General features: G+C 40.1%; 2 protein-coding genes across 7 annotated transcripts in view; one reads left to right on the top strand and one right to left on the bottom strand.

The window, feature by feature from the left end:
- Window positions 1-4,306: 4,306 nt before the first annotated feature.
- Window positions 4,307-6,995, top strand: SEC61G (SEC61 translocon subunit gamma). 2 transcript variants are annotated; one of them, XM_035317542.1, is made up of 4 exons: window positions 4,307-4,365; window positions 4,591-4,690; window positions 5,897-5,999; window positions 6,889-6,995. In XM_035317542.1, exons 2-4 carry the CDS (start codon window positions 4,597-4,599, stop codon window positions 6,896-6,898), a joined length of 207 nt encoding a protein of 68 aa, XP_035173433.1. In that variant the 5' UTR covers window positions 4,307-4,365; window positions 4,591-4,596; the 3' UTR covers window positions 6,899-6,995. The 2 variants fall into 2 exon arrangements, with proteins under 2 accessions (XP_035173433.1, XP_035173432.1); XM_035317541.1 differs by lacking the exon at window positions 4,307-4,365 and having other exon boundaries at window positions 4,520-4,690.
- An 821-nt stretch (window positions 6,996-7,816) lies between these two features.
- Window positions 7,817-20,347, bottom strand: part of TPK1 (thiamin pyrophosphokinase 1) — a 311,693-nt gene continuing 299,162 nt past the window's right edge. For 4 of the 5 annotated variants that reach the window (XM_035317536.1, XM_035317539.1, XM_035317538.1 and 1 more), the window contains one exon: window positions 7,817-8,578. In XM_035317536.1, the coding sequence (XP_035173427.1) occupies window positions 8,460-8,578 (119 nt within the window). In that variant the 3' untranslated portion in view covers window positions 7,817-8,459. The remainder of the gene's footprint in view (window positions 8,579-20,347) is intronic. The other variant, XR_004748195.1, reaches the window with a different exon arrangement.

Here is a 20,347-nt window from a genome sequence, read left to right as displayed (position 1 = left end):
AGCAGCACAAATCAAAGGATAGGGCTTGTTGACTGCTTCAGACTAGCAACATTTTCTTTCGCAACCAAGGAAATTAAAAGCTGATCTAGTGACATTTCAATAATTAATGATGCTAACCTAAAGACATGGACCACAAACACTTTGTCATCTTCTTCCAAACCCCGAATCTTGGCTATCATTTCTCCTAACATTAATTCCATATTTATGATGTTCTTCTGCATCTGCACAGCTACTGAGGAGGGAAATCATCTTTCTTCCCATCGTAAATCACGCAGATGTGCTTATCAAATCCAAACAGAGACTCGGGAACATTTAGGAGAATGAAAAGCGAAAAATAATTTTTAAATGTCAGAAACACATAGATATTCCAAAGGTTTCTCAAGATATAAATTAATCCTACATATTTATGATAACATAAAAATAAGAAATAAAAGGTCCCATATAGTTTTGCATTTTCTAAAGACTGAATTTTATAGCCACTTAGTCATCTAGCCACACCGATGGTCAAATAAGGGATCATCAGCATTACTTTAGTCAATGGTGTTACTGTGCTGTCTTGGAGAACCTGGCGAGGTATTTGCCTGCAGGCTCTTCTATACAAGAACGTCCCCCAACACCCTCCCATGCCACAGTCTGCCTTTCTACCCTCACTCTTCCTTCTCTGCACCGCTCCCTTGTTTGGGCTGTAGATCTCACACTGCCGTGTAATCTTTGTTCTCACTCTAGGGTGTCTATTTTCCACCCCAGAGCATGCCCAGAATCCCTCTGTCCCCAGTGGCCTGTCTTCCTTGAGTGCCACCTTCCTGCTGTTTTCTTAGTCTTCAGCTTTTCCTTTGCTATCTCTCAGGATAACCGTTTTTTCTCAAGGCCACAAAGGCAAGTTAGATTCTGTCCCCACAGGCTACTCTGTTGAAATAATCCATCTTTCCCAAAAACTCCCCTTGGGAAGCAACTGACCTCTTGCCTTGCTTCCTTCCAGATCAAACGCTGCCTTGTGCCATGGCTGTTTGAAGGAATTTGGTGACCCTGGGCGGTGCTAGTTGTGCTTGCCTCCCACCCACCTACCGCAGCTTGGTTCCTGCTGTCTGTCACAGGATGGGAAGGAGACCACTCAGTAAGACCGTGTATCCCAACCCATTTTCCCTGTGGCCATTGAACTGCCAGGATCAACACAACCATGTGTTTAATTCTAGGGCTGCAGGGGCCCCTCATGGGCAACACTTCTGAACGCAAGAAAACTAGGCTGCCAGGTCTCTCCCCTCCAGCATGCAGAGAGCACTTTTCCCTGCCGAAGCCAGGCAGCATCATCCACAAAAGCCTGAGCAGGAGCAGGTACTTTGCTCTTCCCATATGCCCGGGAATTGAGCAGGGTAGGGAAAAAGCAGTAACCTCCTGCAGGGAAACAGGGAAGCCTGGAGGCATGTTACTGCTTTGTTACTACTCTGTCCTCCTTGCAGCACTCTGCAATTGCACCCATGCAATCTCAGCCCACAGAAGCTGCTCTTCCTCTCATGCTGAAGACTGAGTCTTTTCCCCTCTCCAGGGGATCCCTCACCATGTTTGCTCCAAGAGCTGGCAGCACTCTGGCTCCCTGTTGGCTGCTGTGGGACCTACCTGGGGCAGGCAGGCAGGGTGGAATATGAGAGGCTGAAGCAGACATTTCCCCCACTGCCCTTGCTAAACTTTGGCATAAGCATCCAGAACCATGCATGTTGCACAATAGTCTAATGTTATAATAGTTAAAAAGTAAAGCAGGTATTTATCTTTCGTGTCCTCTGAAGAACAAGGAACAGAAACCACAAATCAAAGTAAATAAGCAAAGTAAAACTATCATCAAAATATTTCTCTCATCCTTGGATCGTACAGAAAGATCCAAGGAAGTATGGGTCATTGTTCCTATTTATGCAAAATAAATATCCAGAAGCAAATGAGCATAAGCACATTACAATATAGGGTAACAGGTATCTTTTTCTATTGAGAGAATGGTTATTTATGGGTTAGGTATTGCCATAAATGCAGACTTGTTAAACTGTCATGAAAATTTCCATGCGCAAGCACAACACTTACTTCCCCAACCTTCCAAGGACCATAAAGAAGGTAGAAAAAAAATACCCTGGTAATAGTCTTGTTTTCAAAGAAAAAAATAAGACGTCTGGGAGATATAAACTTTTTCACATTTTCTGTAAATGTAGATCACTCTTTATAAATATGTATAGAAAAGTAACATACCCCAAAGACTAAGTTCAAGGTACAATAAAATAGTTCAAGGGCTGTAAAAAAAAATAAATCACAAAACCCAGAAAATTCTCCCTGTGCAGAAATCAGAAATCTTCCTCTCCCCTAGGCTGCTGAAATACAAACTTGCAGCCTGGCAGGGAAAGAAAAGAGCTTATAGTGGGAGGGAAAGGACAGCTGGGAAAGAAGACAGACAATACCTTCTGCCCCATCACTGACAACCCATGATAACAAAATCTACACAACAAAGCCCATGACAACACAGCCATGTTGTTAAGCCAGGCAACATGTGTCAAGATTCTCCAGAACATTTCTCCCCAGGAAAAAAAAATAAAATAAGGAATTTGTGCAAGGGAATGGTCTATTTCAGCAATTTTTTATTTTAATCAAAACCTAATCCACCCAGAAATCTAGGTGATGAATTGCTTCATACATGTATCATTTTGATTCAGCTTAATTTTTTTCAACTGTTGCCATTTGGCTACCAACACTTTGTGCTGTGGAAACCATTCCTTTGCAGTGATAGTCCAGAGCAAGGATCATCATGCAGCACAGTTGGAAACAGGAATCTCCTCTGCTGTTAAAGTCTCTAGCATTATCTGTGACACTGAAGGAGAAAGAAACAGAACAAAACCAATATTGACATCTCATTCAGAGCACTGGCAACCTGCTGTGCTCACGTGCTCACTGGGCCTGTTAGAACCTCATCTGCTGTCCTTATGAATCCTCCTCTCCCTCAGTGGTAACGCTGCACATCTTGCAGACGGAAAACCAGCCTCAAAAACAAGAGTGGAATGATATGCATATTTGTTGTGGAAGCCTGTAGCTGTGATCTTTCCCTGCTGGTATGCCAATGGAAAGTGTCCAGCTGAATTTGGCTACCAGAATTAGAGCCCCATCTGAGGCACAGTGCTACAGGAGGACTGAATCAAAGCAAAATCCCATTCAAAGACAGGCCTTTGGAGAAAACTCACAGAGGAACTCAAAACAATAACCTTCCAAAGAGAAAGCCTTCTTTTGAAGGAGATAGCAACATTGAGGGACCTACTCTGTGGGCAAAGACAACGAAGGCAGCTGTCAATCCATTCAATATCCAACTACCCCTTTCCATGGTGAGACGGCACCTTAACTGTCCTGAAGCTTGTCAGCAGAAAGTTAAGCTCTGAAACCATTTTGTATACATTTAAATCCAAGAGTTGAGATCAGCTAAGCATTCGCCTTATCTGGCAGCAGTCTTCCTGATTCTGGCTGCAAAAACCCCACAGCCTGAGTGATGAATAATTAGTAAACTTAGGTACTCAGTATATATAGACTACTGTGACAGGCAGCTAGGTACAGAGTTCTAGATCTAAATCAATAATATTTAATTTAAATAATAATGAACGCTGTTATCTGTGTTCTTCATTTGCCATGTGATCTGATTTGCCTACCAAAAAGCAGAAAGAAAGGACTCACTCTGGGCGGACAACCTTTTTTTACCCTCCCATAAGGAAGACAAGCATTATACATCATGCCTGTCGTGCTCAAATGTAAAAAGCTTTTTTATTAAGCACCATGCTGCACATTCCTCTACACAAAAAATCCACAGGAGTTGACGTTTTTAGTGTTGAACTCCTGTAGCGTGTGATGGCCACAAATCAATAGATGTCTGAACCACAGGCAAGATTTCCGCCTTATTTATTTTTTTTCCCTTCCTTTCTCCAAACAGCATTTGTTACAGGTGTAGTGGTACCACCTTCCCTTTACTTCACGCTGCAAGGCTCTTAGATCCCTTAGGTGTCTAAAGTGGGTTGCAAAAGGTGATGAAAGAACAGATGAAAAAAGGGCTATAAGATTAACATCCTATCCTATCCTATCCTATCCTATCCTATCCTATCCTATCCTATCCTATCCTATCCTATCCTACTCTATCCTATCCTACCCTACCCTATCCTTTTCCTTTCCTTTCCCTTCCCTTCCCTTCCCTTCCCTTCCCTTCCCTTCCCTTCCCTTCCCTTCCCTTCCCCCCCCCCCCCCCCCCCCCCATTTTGTGCCCAGCCCCGCCGGGGAGGGGCGCGGCCTCCCGCCCGTCGCACCCGGTGACGTCACGCCGGCTGTATCGCGACGTGGCCTTCGCCGGCGGAGCAACCGGTAATGGCGGCGTGGGGGCCCTGAGGGGGCCTGGGGGACCTGAGGGGACCGGAGGGGACCGGGGGGCGGCGTGGGGTCGTTTGAGGGCCGGTTAGGCTGGATTTCGCGTTACCGCCAGCCCTCAGACGTCTGGTATTAACTGCTCCTGGGGCTCCCTTCTTTCAAACGGTGTTCCTCTCGCCATACGTGGCACCAGCTAAATGCTAAACCAGTCTGTCTCTGCAGGTGACCATGGATCAGGTAATGCAGTTCGTGGAGCCCAGCCGGCAGTTTGTGAAGGACTCGATACGGCTGGTCAAAAGGTGCACTAAGCCTGACAGGAAAGGTAAAGCAGGATGTGATGCTTATTGCTTCCTATACTTTAATGTGTCACATATGTGAATGGTTTTGTTTAATTTGACCTGCGTGTTTCTCAGCTTCCAGGGTGAGGGTTAGACTTGAGCAGTTCTCCAAATGCAAACACATTTGTGGTTCTGGGGAGAATAGGTCTGAATATGTACTTTCTTGTATGTACTCTAGCCGGGTATGTGAGAGTGGTACTAAAGCTCACTTTATGAAATAGGCTACACAGCTAAAATGAGCCATTTTAAGATAGGCAAATAATATTTTCACCTGTCAAGTAAACTGATCCTACAAGAAGTTGTGTGTGCTTTCAAAACTGCAATAGCCAAGCTGGACAGACTGCAGTCAACTTGAGAAAGATTGTAGAGGGTGTTGTGCTTGTTACATGGCCTCTGAGGAAATAGTTCATTTTAGGAGACTGGAGCTATGTTTGCATTTTGCAGTACATTCACTGTTTTCAGTGACTGCCTGATTGAGATAGGAGGAACTTTGTTGCTGGAAGTGTAGGAGTTATTTTTTTTTTTCTGCACCTATTGATAAGGCGTTACAGAGAGGGTATATCTGTAAGGAATATGTCAGTGGTTGTTCACAGAGGTGGTAGTTAGGTTATTTTATTCATGCACACAGGATTAAGTTTACTGACATCTTTTGAGGTTGATCAGCAAGGGGTTTCATTCATTGTCAGATTGGCAGGGTTTTTAGTGGCTGCTGACCACCTTACTCCAAGGTTCACATCTTAAAATAATTGGGCCTATCAGTTAGGTACTGTTCTGTTGTGGGGACTTAAGATGGTGTTTTAGTGTGACAAACATAATTGCAGCTTTTCCATTTTTGATTATGTATTGGGGATTATTGTCAGGGCCAAAGGGGAATGAAAGAACAGTAATGGAATAAATGTGCCATGAGTTGTTGTGGACTGCGGATCTGTCCAATTCTGCTTACTGCTTTAAAAAAGAAAAAAAGATCAGTTCTATTCTTTGTGGGAAGCAGCATCATCTCTCTTAATAATCTCATCTGTCTTCTGAAAAAACGTGCTTTTTCTCAATTTTAATGCTGTTTGCTCTTGAGCTGTTTCCAGTGTTAACATGACCATTTTCTAAAGACAGTTCTTTCCTGTGGTACATTGTGAACATCTCCTGTATGTCATACGCTATGCTTTCTAGACTAAATTTTCTTTTTGTTTTTGCAGAGTTCCAGAAGATTGCAATGGCAACAGCAATAGGCTTTGCAATAATGGGATTTATTGGCTTCTTTGTCAAATTGATCCATATCCCAATCAACAACATTATTGTGTAAGTAAATATGAAACTTCAAATTGCCAAGTTTTGTATTCATTTTTACTTGATCGATTTGAAACAAAGACTTAACGAACCATTACAGGATCCATGTTGCTTTAGTATCTTGTGCATTTCACGTTTTACTGTAATATGACATGTATTGGTAGGTAGATGTTCAAAGAGCTTGCTGAGGAAGTAGATCATTAATTTTGGGTTCACATCTTAGCATACTGCAAAATATTACATCCATAGTTCTTTAGTTCCTTTTCTAGTATCTGCTTCAAAAATGAACATCAACTATCTTTGATTTCCAGTTTTTCAGTGTATTTTTACCTGTAGAACAAGTACCGTATTGGGATATTGCATACTCTTAACTGTTTCCAGTTCATAATTTGTGAATCCAGAATACATGCATGGAGGGAAAGATAAAGGAAACTGTGATTATTTTGGAAGATGGCAGTGCACAGAACAAAGTACTTTTTGATAAGTGCCATATACGTTTGGAATTCTTGTTTTTTGTGTAATATCATAAAATACTTTTTGAGGTAGATGTTGCAGCATGAAAAATTTCACCCTTAGATTTGATTGGCAGCTTTGGTACTTGCATACTAAGGGAACCAGTTGAAACTTCTCAGATTCTTCAGAGCTGATGTCATCCCTCTTCCAACTGTGTTTTCTAACCTGTGTGGAACAGGTAAAATACTGTTCTGGGAATGTGAAACATGGCTAACTTAGGCCTCTAAGAGTGGTCCTCTAAGCAAAGGAAAATGTTTGAAAATAGGAGATAAGCTGTAATGGTGATATCTTCCTAACAGGGCCATGCAGGGAGGCTAAATTAGACTTCAGATGGGATCACTTGAAGGTACTTGGTTACTTGAAACTGATTATTCTGTTCTCTCAACAGAGGCGGCTGAGTGCTCATGGTGAAGAACAAGACATCGTGACGTTTGCTGCAAAGATTTCACAGCTTTGTAACTTGTTCACTATTAAACAGTTTGGGGTTTTCACGCATTGTTGACATCTTATTTCTCTTTCAAAGTGCACGCAATCATACTTACCTGCAGTGCTTTTTTTTTTTTTTTTTAAATAGCATTTCTTGTTACAGTTGAATGAATAATTCAAGTAGGAACAGAATAATTCAAGTAGAAAGGAACCTTGAGACACCCCTAGTCCAACCTCCTGCTTAAAGCTGGGTCAGTGCTGCATTCTGACGAGGTTGATCAGGGCTTTGTCCTGTTGCGTCTTGAAAACCTCCAAGGGTGGAAATTGTACAGATTGTCTTCAGAAGCTGTTTGAATGCTTAATTTTTCTTTTAGTAGATACTGTTGTTCAGCAAAAGTTGGCAGTGGAAAACATCATTACTGTAACCTCTCAAGTGGTGACTCAAAATTCTATCAGCTGGAATTGTCATTACTTTCTAGAATCACTGTCATTACCCCTAATTCTTTCTGCATTTGGAATTCCTATTAGGCTGTATTATGTACATGACTAGAAAGAAATCCATCAAAAAACAAACTTGCATTGCTGACACTATGCTGATGGCAGAATTAAGGAAGCAAAACTTGGTTACTAAGATGTGCAGTTTGAGTTTAATTTAGTTTTCAGAGCTACTAAGCAGTCTTTGAGACAGTCAGCCACAGAGTTGTTCAGACTGTTGGACAGGACGTATATCCTTACTGATGGGTTTTGGATACTGGTTCTGTCAGACAACTGCACATAAAATTGTAAAGGCCTCTCCATGTATTGACTAAGTGATTTCAGTTATTAAATGACTGAATACTCTTATTTAAAAACTAAGCCTGCAGAAATTGGTAGATGCAATGCACTTCATATTGAGAGCAAGAAACATGTATTTCACTCCAAAAACCTTGCTGTAAGTATTTGGTAATTGTAGAAGTTACAGTGCTGTTTCGTGTTACAGATCTTAAAATCAGTTAATAATTGTGAAATCCAATATTGGTATTGCAGCAAAACCAAAGCTGCTTCAGTGGACACGCCTTACAGGTAGAAAGTTTCAACTACTACTCTTACTGAGTAATTTTCACCAGCACCTATGTTTGTTAGAAATAGGGAAAGAAAAGTATTTGAAATTACACTTCATGCTATCACTTTTTCATAATGAAGTTTGTTTAGCGTATTTAATTTTGGTAATGGGGGAAAATACTTTAATATTGGGATAGAATACACTGTAAAAATATCCAAACTAACAAATTAGCAGTTCTTTGCATCCACTTTTGTTTGCAGTCATATGGGGTGGCAGCACGTCTTCTGATTGAGCAGTGAGGTACTGGAATGAAGTACTCAGTTACTCATCTCGATTTGGTCGTGACTTTTATTTCAGGCCTGTTTTCCATTCAGTACATAAAATCAGTGTGTGCTTATTCCTGTAGGAACAGTTTTATTGTCTTCATTCAAAGAAATCTGAAATTTTGCAGAAATGTGAGTTGGATCAGAAAAGGCAGCTGTAGTTCCATCTTATGTTTTGATAGCCATTGTCCACAGCAAAGGCTTGTCTGTCTCAATGGTCACAATCCCAGAGTTGTCGTAGGTGTTGGAAGTACTTACAAGGGTTCCAAACTTCAGCACCTGATTAGCTACAAAAAAAAAAAAAAAAAAAAGAGGCTTAGTGGCACCCATGAAACAAAAGAATTTTTGTACATTTATTGTTGGAAAGACAGCTGGTCCTAGAAAGACGCAATCAAACAGCTGAGTAAATCTAATGTAGATAAATACCTAAAATAGATGTTTATGTTAAATATTAATTGTGGCATAACATTCTTCATGTCCCTTTTTGGGCGCCATTTGTGGCGTACTGATCACATGGATGCCAGGGTTCTTTAAGGATCAATAACTTCTACTACTTTATTGAGGACATCCTCATGGCCTCATTGTTAAGAGTCCAAGGTTATCACCAACCATGGGCCTTGTTGACCCCCATGGCAATAATCCCACAGTTGATTTAAAATATTAAAAATTAATTATAAGGCTTATATGAAACACTATCAGATGACTTGTAGAACAAACTGATATTTAATCCCTAAATGATCGTTTGCAGTTTACAGCAGATTATTACAAGAACACATAGTTGAATGTTCTCCAGTGTTTCACATCTGTAAATTTATATTTCATTAGCTCAGCTCAAGTACAGTTCTAGATGAGGTATTTCAAGTAGAATGTGGCAGAGGGTCTTACTATAATTCCAAACATTAGATTTGCTTTAGCAAGCCTACCGTATCTCACAGTTCTAGAGCAGAGGCTGGCAGCTAGTGGTATTATTTAAAACCTTTGTTTTGCGGTAAGTGACTTACATCTCCTGTCATATGCGTAATGAGGTAGGTGTCCATCTGCATTAGAAACCAAGTGGCATTACTCTATGACAAATAGCTAATGTCATTTCCAAGGGAGATTAACACTGCCAGCAATGCAGTTGTAGAAGTTTTAAACGATTGTTCTGTACTGTTTTAGCTGATGTTTTAAGGGTTGCATAGGCTTCCTGCACAGATAAACACTTGCCCCCAAACGAAATAATGCAATGAAACCTTTATCCTCAGTTTCCTCATTTTCAGAGGGAATATATGCCCTAAAAGCACACTAAGGCTAGTCAGTTCTATGTTAGTCCTTGCTCATGTAAAGGTTCACAATAAGAACTCCCAAACTCCTTTCTTTTGGTCTGTAAAACAATCCAAATGACAAGTGCCAGGTGGTGATCAAGAAGCATGCAAAGCAACTTAAGTTCTATTTTGGGGTTTGTACAGGATGAAGATAAATTTTCCAGTTGTGGATGTGAACATGGGCTATAGCAAACTCCTGTGCAGAAATGTAGTAACACAAGGCATGCTATGATGTCCACCAGTTGCTATAAGTGACACAGGGAGTTGACCCTGCCAGGATGTGTGGCTTGAAAATGACGGACAGTCTGACAAAGGGCAGGGAATACATGATTCAGTGTCTCTTGTGCCAAATCTGCACTTGCCTGTACTCATTCCTGCTCCCACTCTAGTTACTGGCCTGAAATGCACCGAAGAAGTGGTTTCACCTGCTAGACAAATGCGGTTGGAAGGAGAGAACAACATCTGAGTTTCACCGCTGCTTTAAACTGAAGATTCCTGCCATTTGAGCATCTTGGGAGCCTGGAGCATAGCTGCACTGCAGTGCAGATCAGCAAGGAGGAAAAAAAAATAAAAAAATGCTGTACTAGCTAATTATGTACCTAAAATATAGCTGCTAGATTCTGTCAGGATGTTTTTGGACACGCGTTGGCGCTAGGCAGGGTACTGGACAAATGGCAGGACAAATGAGTTCTGGTGTTTGCCTTCGGATGAGACAGCAGAGGCTGACGGGGCTGTGCCGTGCTACAAGCTGATCCCCTGGACTAGGCTGCCAGAGAAGCTGGGTTTTACCCTTCACAGATAAGCAGGTTGTTTAATGAAGATGAGGTCACACATAGGCAGGGTTCCCCATGTAAAAATACTGCCAAAACACTACTGTTCTAAGAAGCGAATTTAATACTGACTGGAAACAACCATAACTTGGTATTTAGTTTAAAATATTTGTTGACACAGGAAAAAAAATAATTGTGGTTGCTGCATAGTGAAGCTTGAAGAGAAAGAAATCCCCAAACTGTGGAGAGACACAGTTTCTTACTCTTCTTTTGTATAAACCCACTCATTTAGTGTCATTTATTGCTTCTTGCTCAAGACTATCAGAATAATTCTTCCTGTTACAGCTTTGCATATGAAATAATAGCTTTGCAGAAGGTGAGAATTAAGAACATGGCAGCTTAATGAAACAAAATCTAAAGCAGTATTTCCTCATGCATAAAACAAAGTGAAAATCCTGCTTTTTTAATAAAAAGTTCTTCCCCACTAGGTGGAGCTTTTTATCTTTACCAGATTTTCTTCTGCGCAAGAATCACGGTTTGAAATGCTGAAGTGAAAAATGCAAAGACTATGAACAGTGCTGTTAATTCACATTGCTCAAATGGACAAATTCCAATTACTTGGTTTCACAACCAGCCAACATCTCAACTAACATAATTAAAAATGTATGCTTTCCATTCAATAAATGCACAGTAATTAATGTGAAAAACTAGGTTTAAACCAGTAAAGGAAATAACAGGATGTACATACCTACTGCTTCTAGGAAAACGTCCTACTGTGCCATGCATTATGATGTGAAGTTTACAAGGTCAAAGAAGTGGGAAGTTCTATCAGTTCATACCTGAGCCAATCTTTTTTTTTTTTTTTTTTTTTTTTTTTTTTTAATAGCTTTTGGTCTGACTTGTTAAGTCCTAGCAAGAGCTTATGCCTTGGGAAAAACCTATTACAGAAAAAACATTCTTGCTGCTGAGGTTATTTTTCTCAAATGCCTTTCAAAGAAAACAACCTTTTAAATGTCTAATAATTAGTATTTATAGTTTTGATGGGCACTAGAAATTATTTTAATAATGGATTTCAGATTGTGATTTATTTTTTATTTTTAATCTCGAACTGGAAAATACCTGGGATGTTTAGAATTCTCTAAATAAAACACATTTTATTTTGGATCATTTAAAATGTTCTTTTAGCCAAAGTATGGTATTTTTTTTAATGAGAAATTTTGACTGCTGATTTCAATGAAAATAACAAGAATGTTTCAGCAAAAACAACAAATCCCCCCCCCCCTCCCCCCACCTTCCAGCAGCTTAAGTCACTTTTTTCCCCTGAATTCTGCTTAGTGCTTTGGTTCCAATTGAACTGGTTACTGATAATAAAGTGTTTGTGAGAAAAATACTCAACCCAGCTCTTCCAATGTAGCTGTACTGTTTTTCATCGCTCTCCATCCATAAAGTCAGCGTGTCTTAGTGGCACTGAGTCTAGGTGGCCGTGCCTCCAAGGAAAGCAGCGGGGATTACACAAGTACATAACTAAGTAGCAGTTCTGAAGTCTGACAGCTCTCCAGTTTAGAACTGAAAACAAATGCTATTTCTGCCTTCTTGGAAAAAAAAAAATGTAGAACGAGGATACAGGTTTTTATAGTGTACTCCATGTTCTTACAGTATCAAAAGATTCTCAAGATTCTCATTTCTGATGGGTTGCAAAGTATCACTAATTCAGACCTACGTATGGTCATGGGCAGGGCTTATTTTGATGTGGAAGTGAAAGAAGGTTTTTCTAGCCTCTACTATTATATATAGCAGGTGGTTGAATCTGTCAGGGCTTGAAAGTGTTAGAAATAATTTAAAGAAGAAATATGAAGGCTCATAGATGAGCTTCCCAAAGGAGCATAATCACAAAGATCATATTTCTTAGATGTCCCTTTTGCTACCAAATTATATGACAAAGGAGGAGGCTTCATTAATCCTGAGAGTGCCCACTTCCACTGTTTATACTATTTTACAGCTAGTCTTTTGATACTTTTTTTTTTTTTTTTTTTTTTTTAATACACGATACTGACAATGCAATGTGGAAAATAATAATCTCAGATGAAAGACTGTGAAAGCTGAAAAAATCTTACAGCTGTCAGAACATCTGGAAATGTGAACCAAATGTACTCTGTTAGCAATCAAGCTCTATATATATGTGTGTGTGTATAGAGATATATTTATGTCTGTGTATGTATATAACAGACGTATATAAATACATTTATATATATATAAAACAAACAGATCTCAAAACTAAAAATAAATTTATAAAACTCCTACCATGATTATATCTCTACCATGGCTCGGAGTTTTACTTTTTAGTTGTCAATGCTGAAATGAGACCTAAGCTTGCTGCCAGCTGATGTGTCCACTGCTGCACTGCATGCTTCCAGCCTAGAAACTGAGCAAATAGCACAGACTCTAATTACAGTGTTAGGAGCTGCAAAAACACTAACTCAGTGTCAGGTTTCTCCTCAATAACTGTATTCATGATCTAGTAGACTTATAAACATTATTTGTATGACTTCATTGTATCATTTAAGACACTTCCAGAAAAAAAAAAAAAAAAAAAAAAAGCAAATCAAATAATAATAACAATAATAATAAATAAAAAAATATATATAAAAAAACTAAGGATGAATACACATCTTACAAGCTGCACTGGAGCGTGACTTAAGGGAGGCATACACAAAGAAAAAAATTCTTCTTACACATACCATATGTGGCAAAAGCAAATCATGTCATTAATTTGAAAGGCTTAATTGAATGAGCCGGCCCTCTGGTTATTCCTACATCTGTACCAAAAACACATTTGGCTCTGGACAGCCGACAGGCACCTACTGGACATGATTAGAGAGGAACTTATGAGAGCTCAGTCTTCCTGTCAGTCATGCCTGATGTCTTTCTCTGAAGACATTTAGGCAAACGGAAGCCTTTTGGAAACCCCTGGAATGCAGTCTGACATAAGAATGCAGCAGCATATCATAAAGGTCCCCACTTCATGGAATTTCAGCAATGATTCAGGGTCCTACTGCTGTGACCACAAGTGTTTGACAGCAAAACACCCTCACGAAGTCTAACACACACAGATATTGTGATATCTACACTACGCTTCCTTTTCTCAACCGTACGTCTCAATTATTTTCTGAAATATGTAAAGTCACACCTTGCTGATTTTCATCACTGAAAATAAAAATAGGTACAGGAATACAAGCAGATTGCCACTTCTGGCACGGATGTTTGGAATATCAAAATAATTAAATATTAATTAAAAGCCATATTATAATGAATGCAATCCTTTTCCCCCTAGGCAAACGCTGCATCAAAATGATAGAAAATTAAGATCAATAAGCTGAAACACAACTTAAAGTGAAATATTGAATTACCATTTGGTATCCTATTATAGTTTATCTGGAGAGGATTTCCCTGAAGTTCTGTGTTAGGAGCAAAAATCTGCATTTAAATGGGATGCATTAGTAATGCATGAGCTAGTGCTTTGCAGGTCACCATGTGTCTGTGGAACAGCAGCATTAATTTTGCTGTTTATAAATAAATAAATAAATAGCTTATAGCTTTTTATAGCTGGTTTTCCTTTCATTCCTCCTAGTTTTACACTTGTGATTAGACTGACTTCACTGGAATTAATCTTGGTTTACACCGATGTATACAAAGGAAAAATTAGGTCCTTGATCTCTGTGCAGTGTGAACTGCAGAACTGCAAGTTGCAAATAGCAGTAATTTACAATAAAACATGAACTATTTTCAACACTAACACAACACAGGAGTGCCACGAAGGCTGGCCAAGTCTACTGGGAGGGGGCAGGGCCATGCTGAGTTTTGAGTAAGTGGAGATTGCATTCGGCAATTTTTATAACTGCTGTAACTTCTGCTAACTGTTTCTGTAGCACAGAACAATGGTTTTGTAATCTCACCAGATCCATAGAGTGAGCTCACAAAAGCACAACGGCTGGCTAGCCCACAAATACCCAATTCCCCATGTTCAGGTACTGGCAAAGAATCCCAGCCAGGGGCTCCAGAGCACAGGCTGCCCGGCTGTGTGTCGGTGGGAATGCAGGAGATGACAACAAAAGCACTTACTGTCAAGCCTTAACTATTTCATTTGAAAAGAGAAAATATGTTAACAGAATTGCATGTTCTACCCTGGATAGAAACCACCCATGCTGGGTGAGCCTTCAGAAATGCAAATGGTTGTCAGAAGTTTTCACATTTATTTCCAGCAGACTTTTCCGGCTTTGTAATCATGGTGGTACTTTAAGAATAGCTAGAACTCCTACTGTCACATCACCTGCTTGGGAGCAATTTAAATGATAAGCTGATAAAAATTAAGGTGAGGAATAGAGTGCTTCCCAACTAGTGCTGCTGCTGCAACTACTGCTTCCCCAAAATTGACAGGAATGGTCGATAGCTGCAGGAAGTTTCCATGGCCATTATCAGCATTTTAGCACTACTAACGAGATGTGCTCCAGTCTTTGGTTAAAATCAGACTTTAGACTCTTTAACAAAATTACAGTGGCCCAGAAGGTCCGACATGGAAGCTGTATAAACTATTTTCAATAGTGTCTTTCCTGTCTTGACATAATAAATCTACCAATCCTACAGCAGTAAAAATGATTTACCAACGATGTAAGTATAAAGAGAGTCAGGGAACAAGTCAGTCTGGAGGATTATTTTGCTAAGCTAAAGGCAAAGCCAGGCTTAGGAAGTAATGTAAAAAATTTAGTTTAGCCAGTAAGAAGCAGAATGTTTACTTCATTTTTGATGCTTTCCAGTAAGTTTGTATAATGTCTGTCAAACTACTTAGAGCTCTGAGGGGCTGTACAAGTGACAGGTACTATTATTAATAGCATTAGAGCACTGAAGAAACAGCTGAGGAAATAAAATACAGCTTCAGTTTGACAGTCACTACTGTAGAGATCTTGCATATAATCTAGACAAAATAACCTGTTGCTGTTTTGGTCCTTCTCTACTTTGTGTTGTAAGATAAAGAACCCTGTTCTTCTGAGAAAGAGGGGCAAGAGTAACGCTGAGATGCATCAGCTAATGAGTTGTCTCAGTTCTAAACTTCTCCATAAGACATTCCATAGGCACATTGTGCTATTACCCTGCCATGCTTTACAGATGTCACTTAGTCACACAAAGCTCGGGATGGGTACAACAATCTGGTACAACACTAAACAATGAGATTAGCTAAAAACAGTGGTGATCTGTCTTGGCACTTAGATCTGAAGCTCTGGTTTGACATGACTGCAAAGAACCTAAAAATGCTTGCTGTTTTGAATGCAGTTATGCTGCCAAGTTGATACGATGCATCTAATAGTGAAATCTACTGCATTTGCTAGAGGAAGGTAACCACATGATTCTAGCAGATGACTACATGCAACGCTGTAGCAATGAAATTCCCTCTATATTCATCATAATCTTGCTGTTGGAGACAGGGCTGAGAGACAGGGGAGGAAGAAGGAGAAGCAATCTCTTCCTGACCTGATGCTCTGGGCTAGTAAACAGTAGACTGTGTCTGCGCACTTAGGCTTCAGAACAACTTGACTCCAGAAAAGATTTTCAACATACCAGATCCTGATCCTGATCAACATCTTGCTTCTAGCTACAGTCATTTTCTAGCACTTCACAATAGTATGAAAAAAAAACCACCATCTCACAAAGACCAATCTATCCTTCAATGGGTTCAAGTGTAGTATTAGTTAATCAGAACACATAAATTATTTTTCTCTTCTGTTCTTCAGAACCCGAATAAATCCAGTCACATTTATTTATAAATTAAGAAGAACAGGCAGGTAGAGAGGATTTTAAAGCCCATGCATAATATAGTCAATCAGCTTCTGTATGGTACTGTTGTTCCCACTCTCTGTAGAAACATTTGTGCAGATACAGTGATTATTCCTGTAACATCCAAACTGGGCCTGTAGCTGAAATGTGGGTATATGGATTTGCTCAGTAAATATTTACACAGCTTGGGTTTAAAGGGAATCTTGCTCAAACACTCTATGGAGGAGAACAACAGCAGTGCCATAACACTGCACAATGGTTTCAGCCAGTCAACCTCCTCTACTGCCTACCAGAGCATAGGAAGAGTTCCCAAAGTCAAGTCTGCCATCAAATTTGGCACAACTCTGCTTCCTTTCTCCATGGTGTGAATGCAATTTGCCTAAGAGAGTTGATCTAAAGCCAGTCCCTAGCCAGCCCTGAAAAATTAATTTAAGCAGGCTAGGTTCTCATCCTTATCGCCACTGCCAGCACTAGCTCAGATCAATATCCAGAGTCCTGTTCTCATGCACAAGTTGCTCTGTCACTGGGCTACAATGACAAAATTAAATTAAATTAAATTTGACAATGCTCTGTAAAGGCTCCATCCTTCCACCAGCTTCTGCAGCATTTTTGGAGGGGCAGGAAGCAGAGCAGCCCAACAGCAGCTGGCTGGAACCAGTACTCCTGGTAAAACAAAGGTGGCAATGCTACAATAGTGAAGGTCAAACCAAATCTTTTGAACTCTGGGAGGTTTTCAGCGTACTGCAGATTTAACCCCTTTCCACAATTCCAGCCTCCACCAGACCCAATCCAGCCCATACCTGCCCAGGTCAGACTCCTTGGTGGCCACCCAGAGCCACGTGCTCGATGGCAGCCAACTGCTGCTCACCCATTGCAGAGTTTCTTGCCCCTGCCCCGAGACCTCACATCAGTCAAGCTGCCAACCATGCACTGTTAAGCACTAAACTGCGCCACAAGCGGGGATCTGGTGCTCAAAGAGCTCCTCTGAACACTTGCCTTCATCTCTTAGCACGGGTCAGGGTGCAAGAGGATGATGCCTTCAGCATCCTGTCCCACTGAATCCCAGAACAGCTGGTGGCACAATGGCTGGTGAAGAGAAGGCCATCTCTGATCTTGCATGCAAGCAGCAGCCCCTCTTAGCTATTAGCACTTTATTGCAAATAACCGACTTTGATCAAATTAAATCCCTGACAAATAATTTTATTATGCAAGCTTTAATAGCAAATGGCACCATTTCCTAAAAGAGTTTTATGGAAATATGATATTGCATTTACATGGAAAAATGAAAAGAACAAACTAGCGTATTCATCCTCGTGCACAAAAGGCATCATCAATAAAGCAGCTGTGCTTTTGTCTAAAACATTTCTGTGGAAGTGAGTAATTATTATTTAAAAAACCCACACTGATCTGCTACTGACAGCTCACAAGGTACACGTTCATCTACTTGCTCTCCCTGACAGATGATCTATTCTGAGCACAGGTGACTAACTCATAAAGCCTATTATACTTCTAATAGAAAAGTAATTCCATTTATCTTTACCCTTCCTGGCACCACTGCTTCCTTTCACTGCATCAGGGTGGGATGCTGTAAGAGGCTTCTAAAATGAGGTTATTTTCACCCCTACAATTGCTGTGCATTACTTAGAATTTTAGACTGTTTTGCTTTCTTCCGGAGAAACAATTAGACACAGATAATATCACCCTGAGGATCAAGCAAAAGCAATTATTTCTGTTAGAAAATGTCCCCCTAGATCTGCGTATGAACAACTAAGCTTTTTGATTTTTGATGTTATTACTTTGTCTTTCTGTTAAACAAATAATTAATATAATTACTAACACCCTATGTACCTCTAATGTCTATACTATTTCAATTATAAAGCCATTACTCATGGCTATTAATTCTATTCCATTTATCTTCAAACTTGCATGGTAAACTTACAACTTTGTTGACATTCATGGAGCTGCAGCTACTCCAAACTCACTCATAGGCAATCCAGCAAAGTGTATCTGTTGTCACCCTTGAGACACAACATGAAATCCAACAGGAGACACAGTTTTTAGTTCAGAGTCACTGAGTTGGATTAGATGGCTGTACATTCCCTCAAAAAAAATAAAGAATTTCACTGAAATAGTTTTGCCCACTCTGTTAGCAAACTTCTGTCTAAGCTACAAAGTCTTTTATTATTATTATTATTATTATTATATTTTTCTAATTTCCAACAAAAATATAACACAGCAAAGCCTGTCTGAGCTAGTAATAGCTGCTTCTTCCACTTTACCCACTATTAACACTTGGCTTAAAGAAGGATGTGGAAGTGGTGCCTGCCTCGTATATGAATCAGTCAGGTTATTTGCATATAGCACATTTACAGTCTTCTTTTTGGATGTAAGATTCAGATTTGTTGTCAATGCTGCAAATACAAACAGCTTCTGTATAGAGGTTTGTCCACATAATTAAAAAAAGGGTGATTCATTATTTAAGACAAGTCCTAAGTCTCACTGACTGTCAAATACTTCATTCAAGTGGAAAACTAGCTACTGAGGATCCTTTAGTTACTTGTGCTCTCTGAAAAAGTCTGATCGATTTCAAATAATGATTTCCAATAAGAACAATGCTCTTAGTCTTGGTGTGCTTCCTCCTCCTGACCTTTGGAAAGCCTTTTTTTTTTTTTTTTTTTCCTTCCCTCCTCCTTTTTACAAACTGGCTAGCAATTCATCCTCTACATTCAGAAATGTGTCCAAGCCCTGTGATCGTTTAGGATTCAGTAGTTTTGGGTACATTCTCTCTTGCTTCCTCTCCTCTAGGGAATGATGCCTTAGCAGGGCTAGGCTATACTTTCTGCCTAGGCGGAGTGGAAATAAAGGCTTCTGCATTAATCACACAGCCCTGTGTCAGGCACTGCCCAGGCCAGACAATGTAAGCTCTTGACCCTCAAACACAGAGGCCAAATGCACCACTAAATTAATGTAGTACACTGTGCAAAGACATTAAAGTTTTAACAGTGCAATTGATTTGGTGTAGTTCAACTTTCAAACACATTGGTCCAGATGGATTGCAACAGTCGCACCATGGCACATTGATGCATGTCAGTGGGCTCTCAAATCTTACTGTATGGAGGACATGACATTGGCTTTTAACTTAACAATAGACCACCCCCAAATGCACTCTGAGAAATGTGAAGGAAAAGGAATTACAAATCCAGTAGTATGCATGTAAAATAAAGGGCTAAGCCAACTGCATTATAGCTTGTCTACTTCTGCCAACAGTAACCAATTTCAAGCACTTGGGGCAGAAAGATCTTGACAGCTACAATTGCTAAGGAAGGAAATATATCCTCAGACAGCCTTTTTTATCAGGTTACAGTGAGTTTCCATAAAGTAAATCTGATTTATAGTCTAGGATGTTCCTTATCTCACCTGATATTTCTGTCATCTTCAAACATTTGTCATTCTTCACTAATTATCAGTGTCTGAGGGATGTTGTAGAAGAAACATTCCTATCAATAGCTAAGGAAATCACCTTTCTGAATTTTATTTTGAGCTCAAAATCAAATTTACTAAAAATCATTGGATCTTAGCCAGCATTGGCCATTTGGTGTACTCAGCATTTTCCACTCCTGTGATGTAGTCACTTCACAAAACATATGAAGACTTTCACTACATATTAAGTATCTGACTGATGGTTTAAAACAACCAGATATGTTTTTTTTATTATTATTTTGCAAATTGGGAAAATTTTACTGAAAGCAATATTACCTCAGATAGAAATTTTGCTAAAAGTCACTTCAAAAACATTTATGTAACTTCTGGAAATAATGATAGCAACTTAATTTCCTCAAGTTCTTATCTTTCTTAATAGTTGTATTGCATTATGAAGCAAGGGTTTGGTAGTGGGAGGCCACAGGGGTTTGCCTCTGTGAGAAGAGTCCCGTAGCTTCCACATTTCAGATCAGAGTCAGCTCCAGCAGGACCACGTGGAGAGGCCCCTGGTGGAGCAGGCTGTCCCCCTGCAGCCCATGGGTCCCACACAGAGCAGATCTCCACGCTGCAGCCCGTGGAGGAGCCCACGTGGAGCAGGTGGATGTGGCCTGGAGGAGGCTGCGGCCCATGGAGAGCCCCCGCAGGAGCAGGCCCCAGGCTGGAGCTGCAGCCCGTG

Source organism: Oxyura jamaicensis, chromosome 2 (assembly GCF_011077185.1).
Source record: "Oxyura jamaicensis isolate SHBP4307 breed ruddy duck chromosome 2, BPBGC_Ojam_1.0, whole genome shotgun sequence".
NCBI classification, from domain to species: domain Eukaryota; kingdom Metazoa; phylum Chordata; class Aves; order Anseriformes; family Anatidae; genus Oxyura; species Oxyura jamaicensis.
This window is presented reverse-complemented; position numbering and strand designations above follow the sequence as displayed.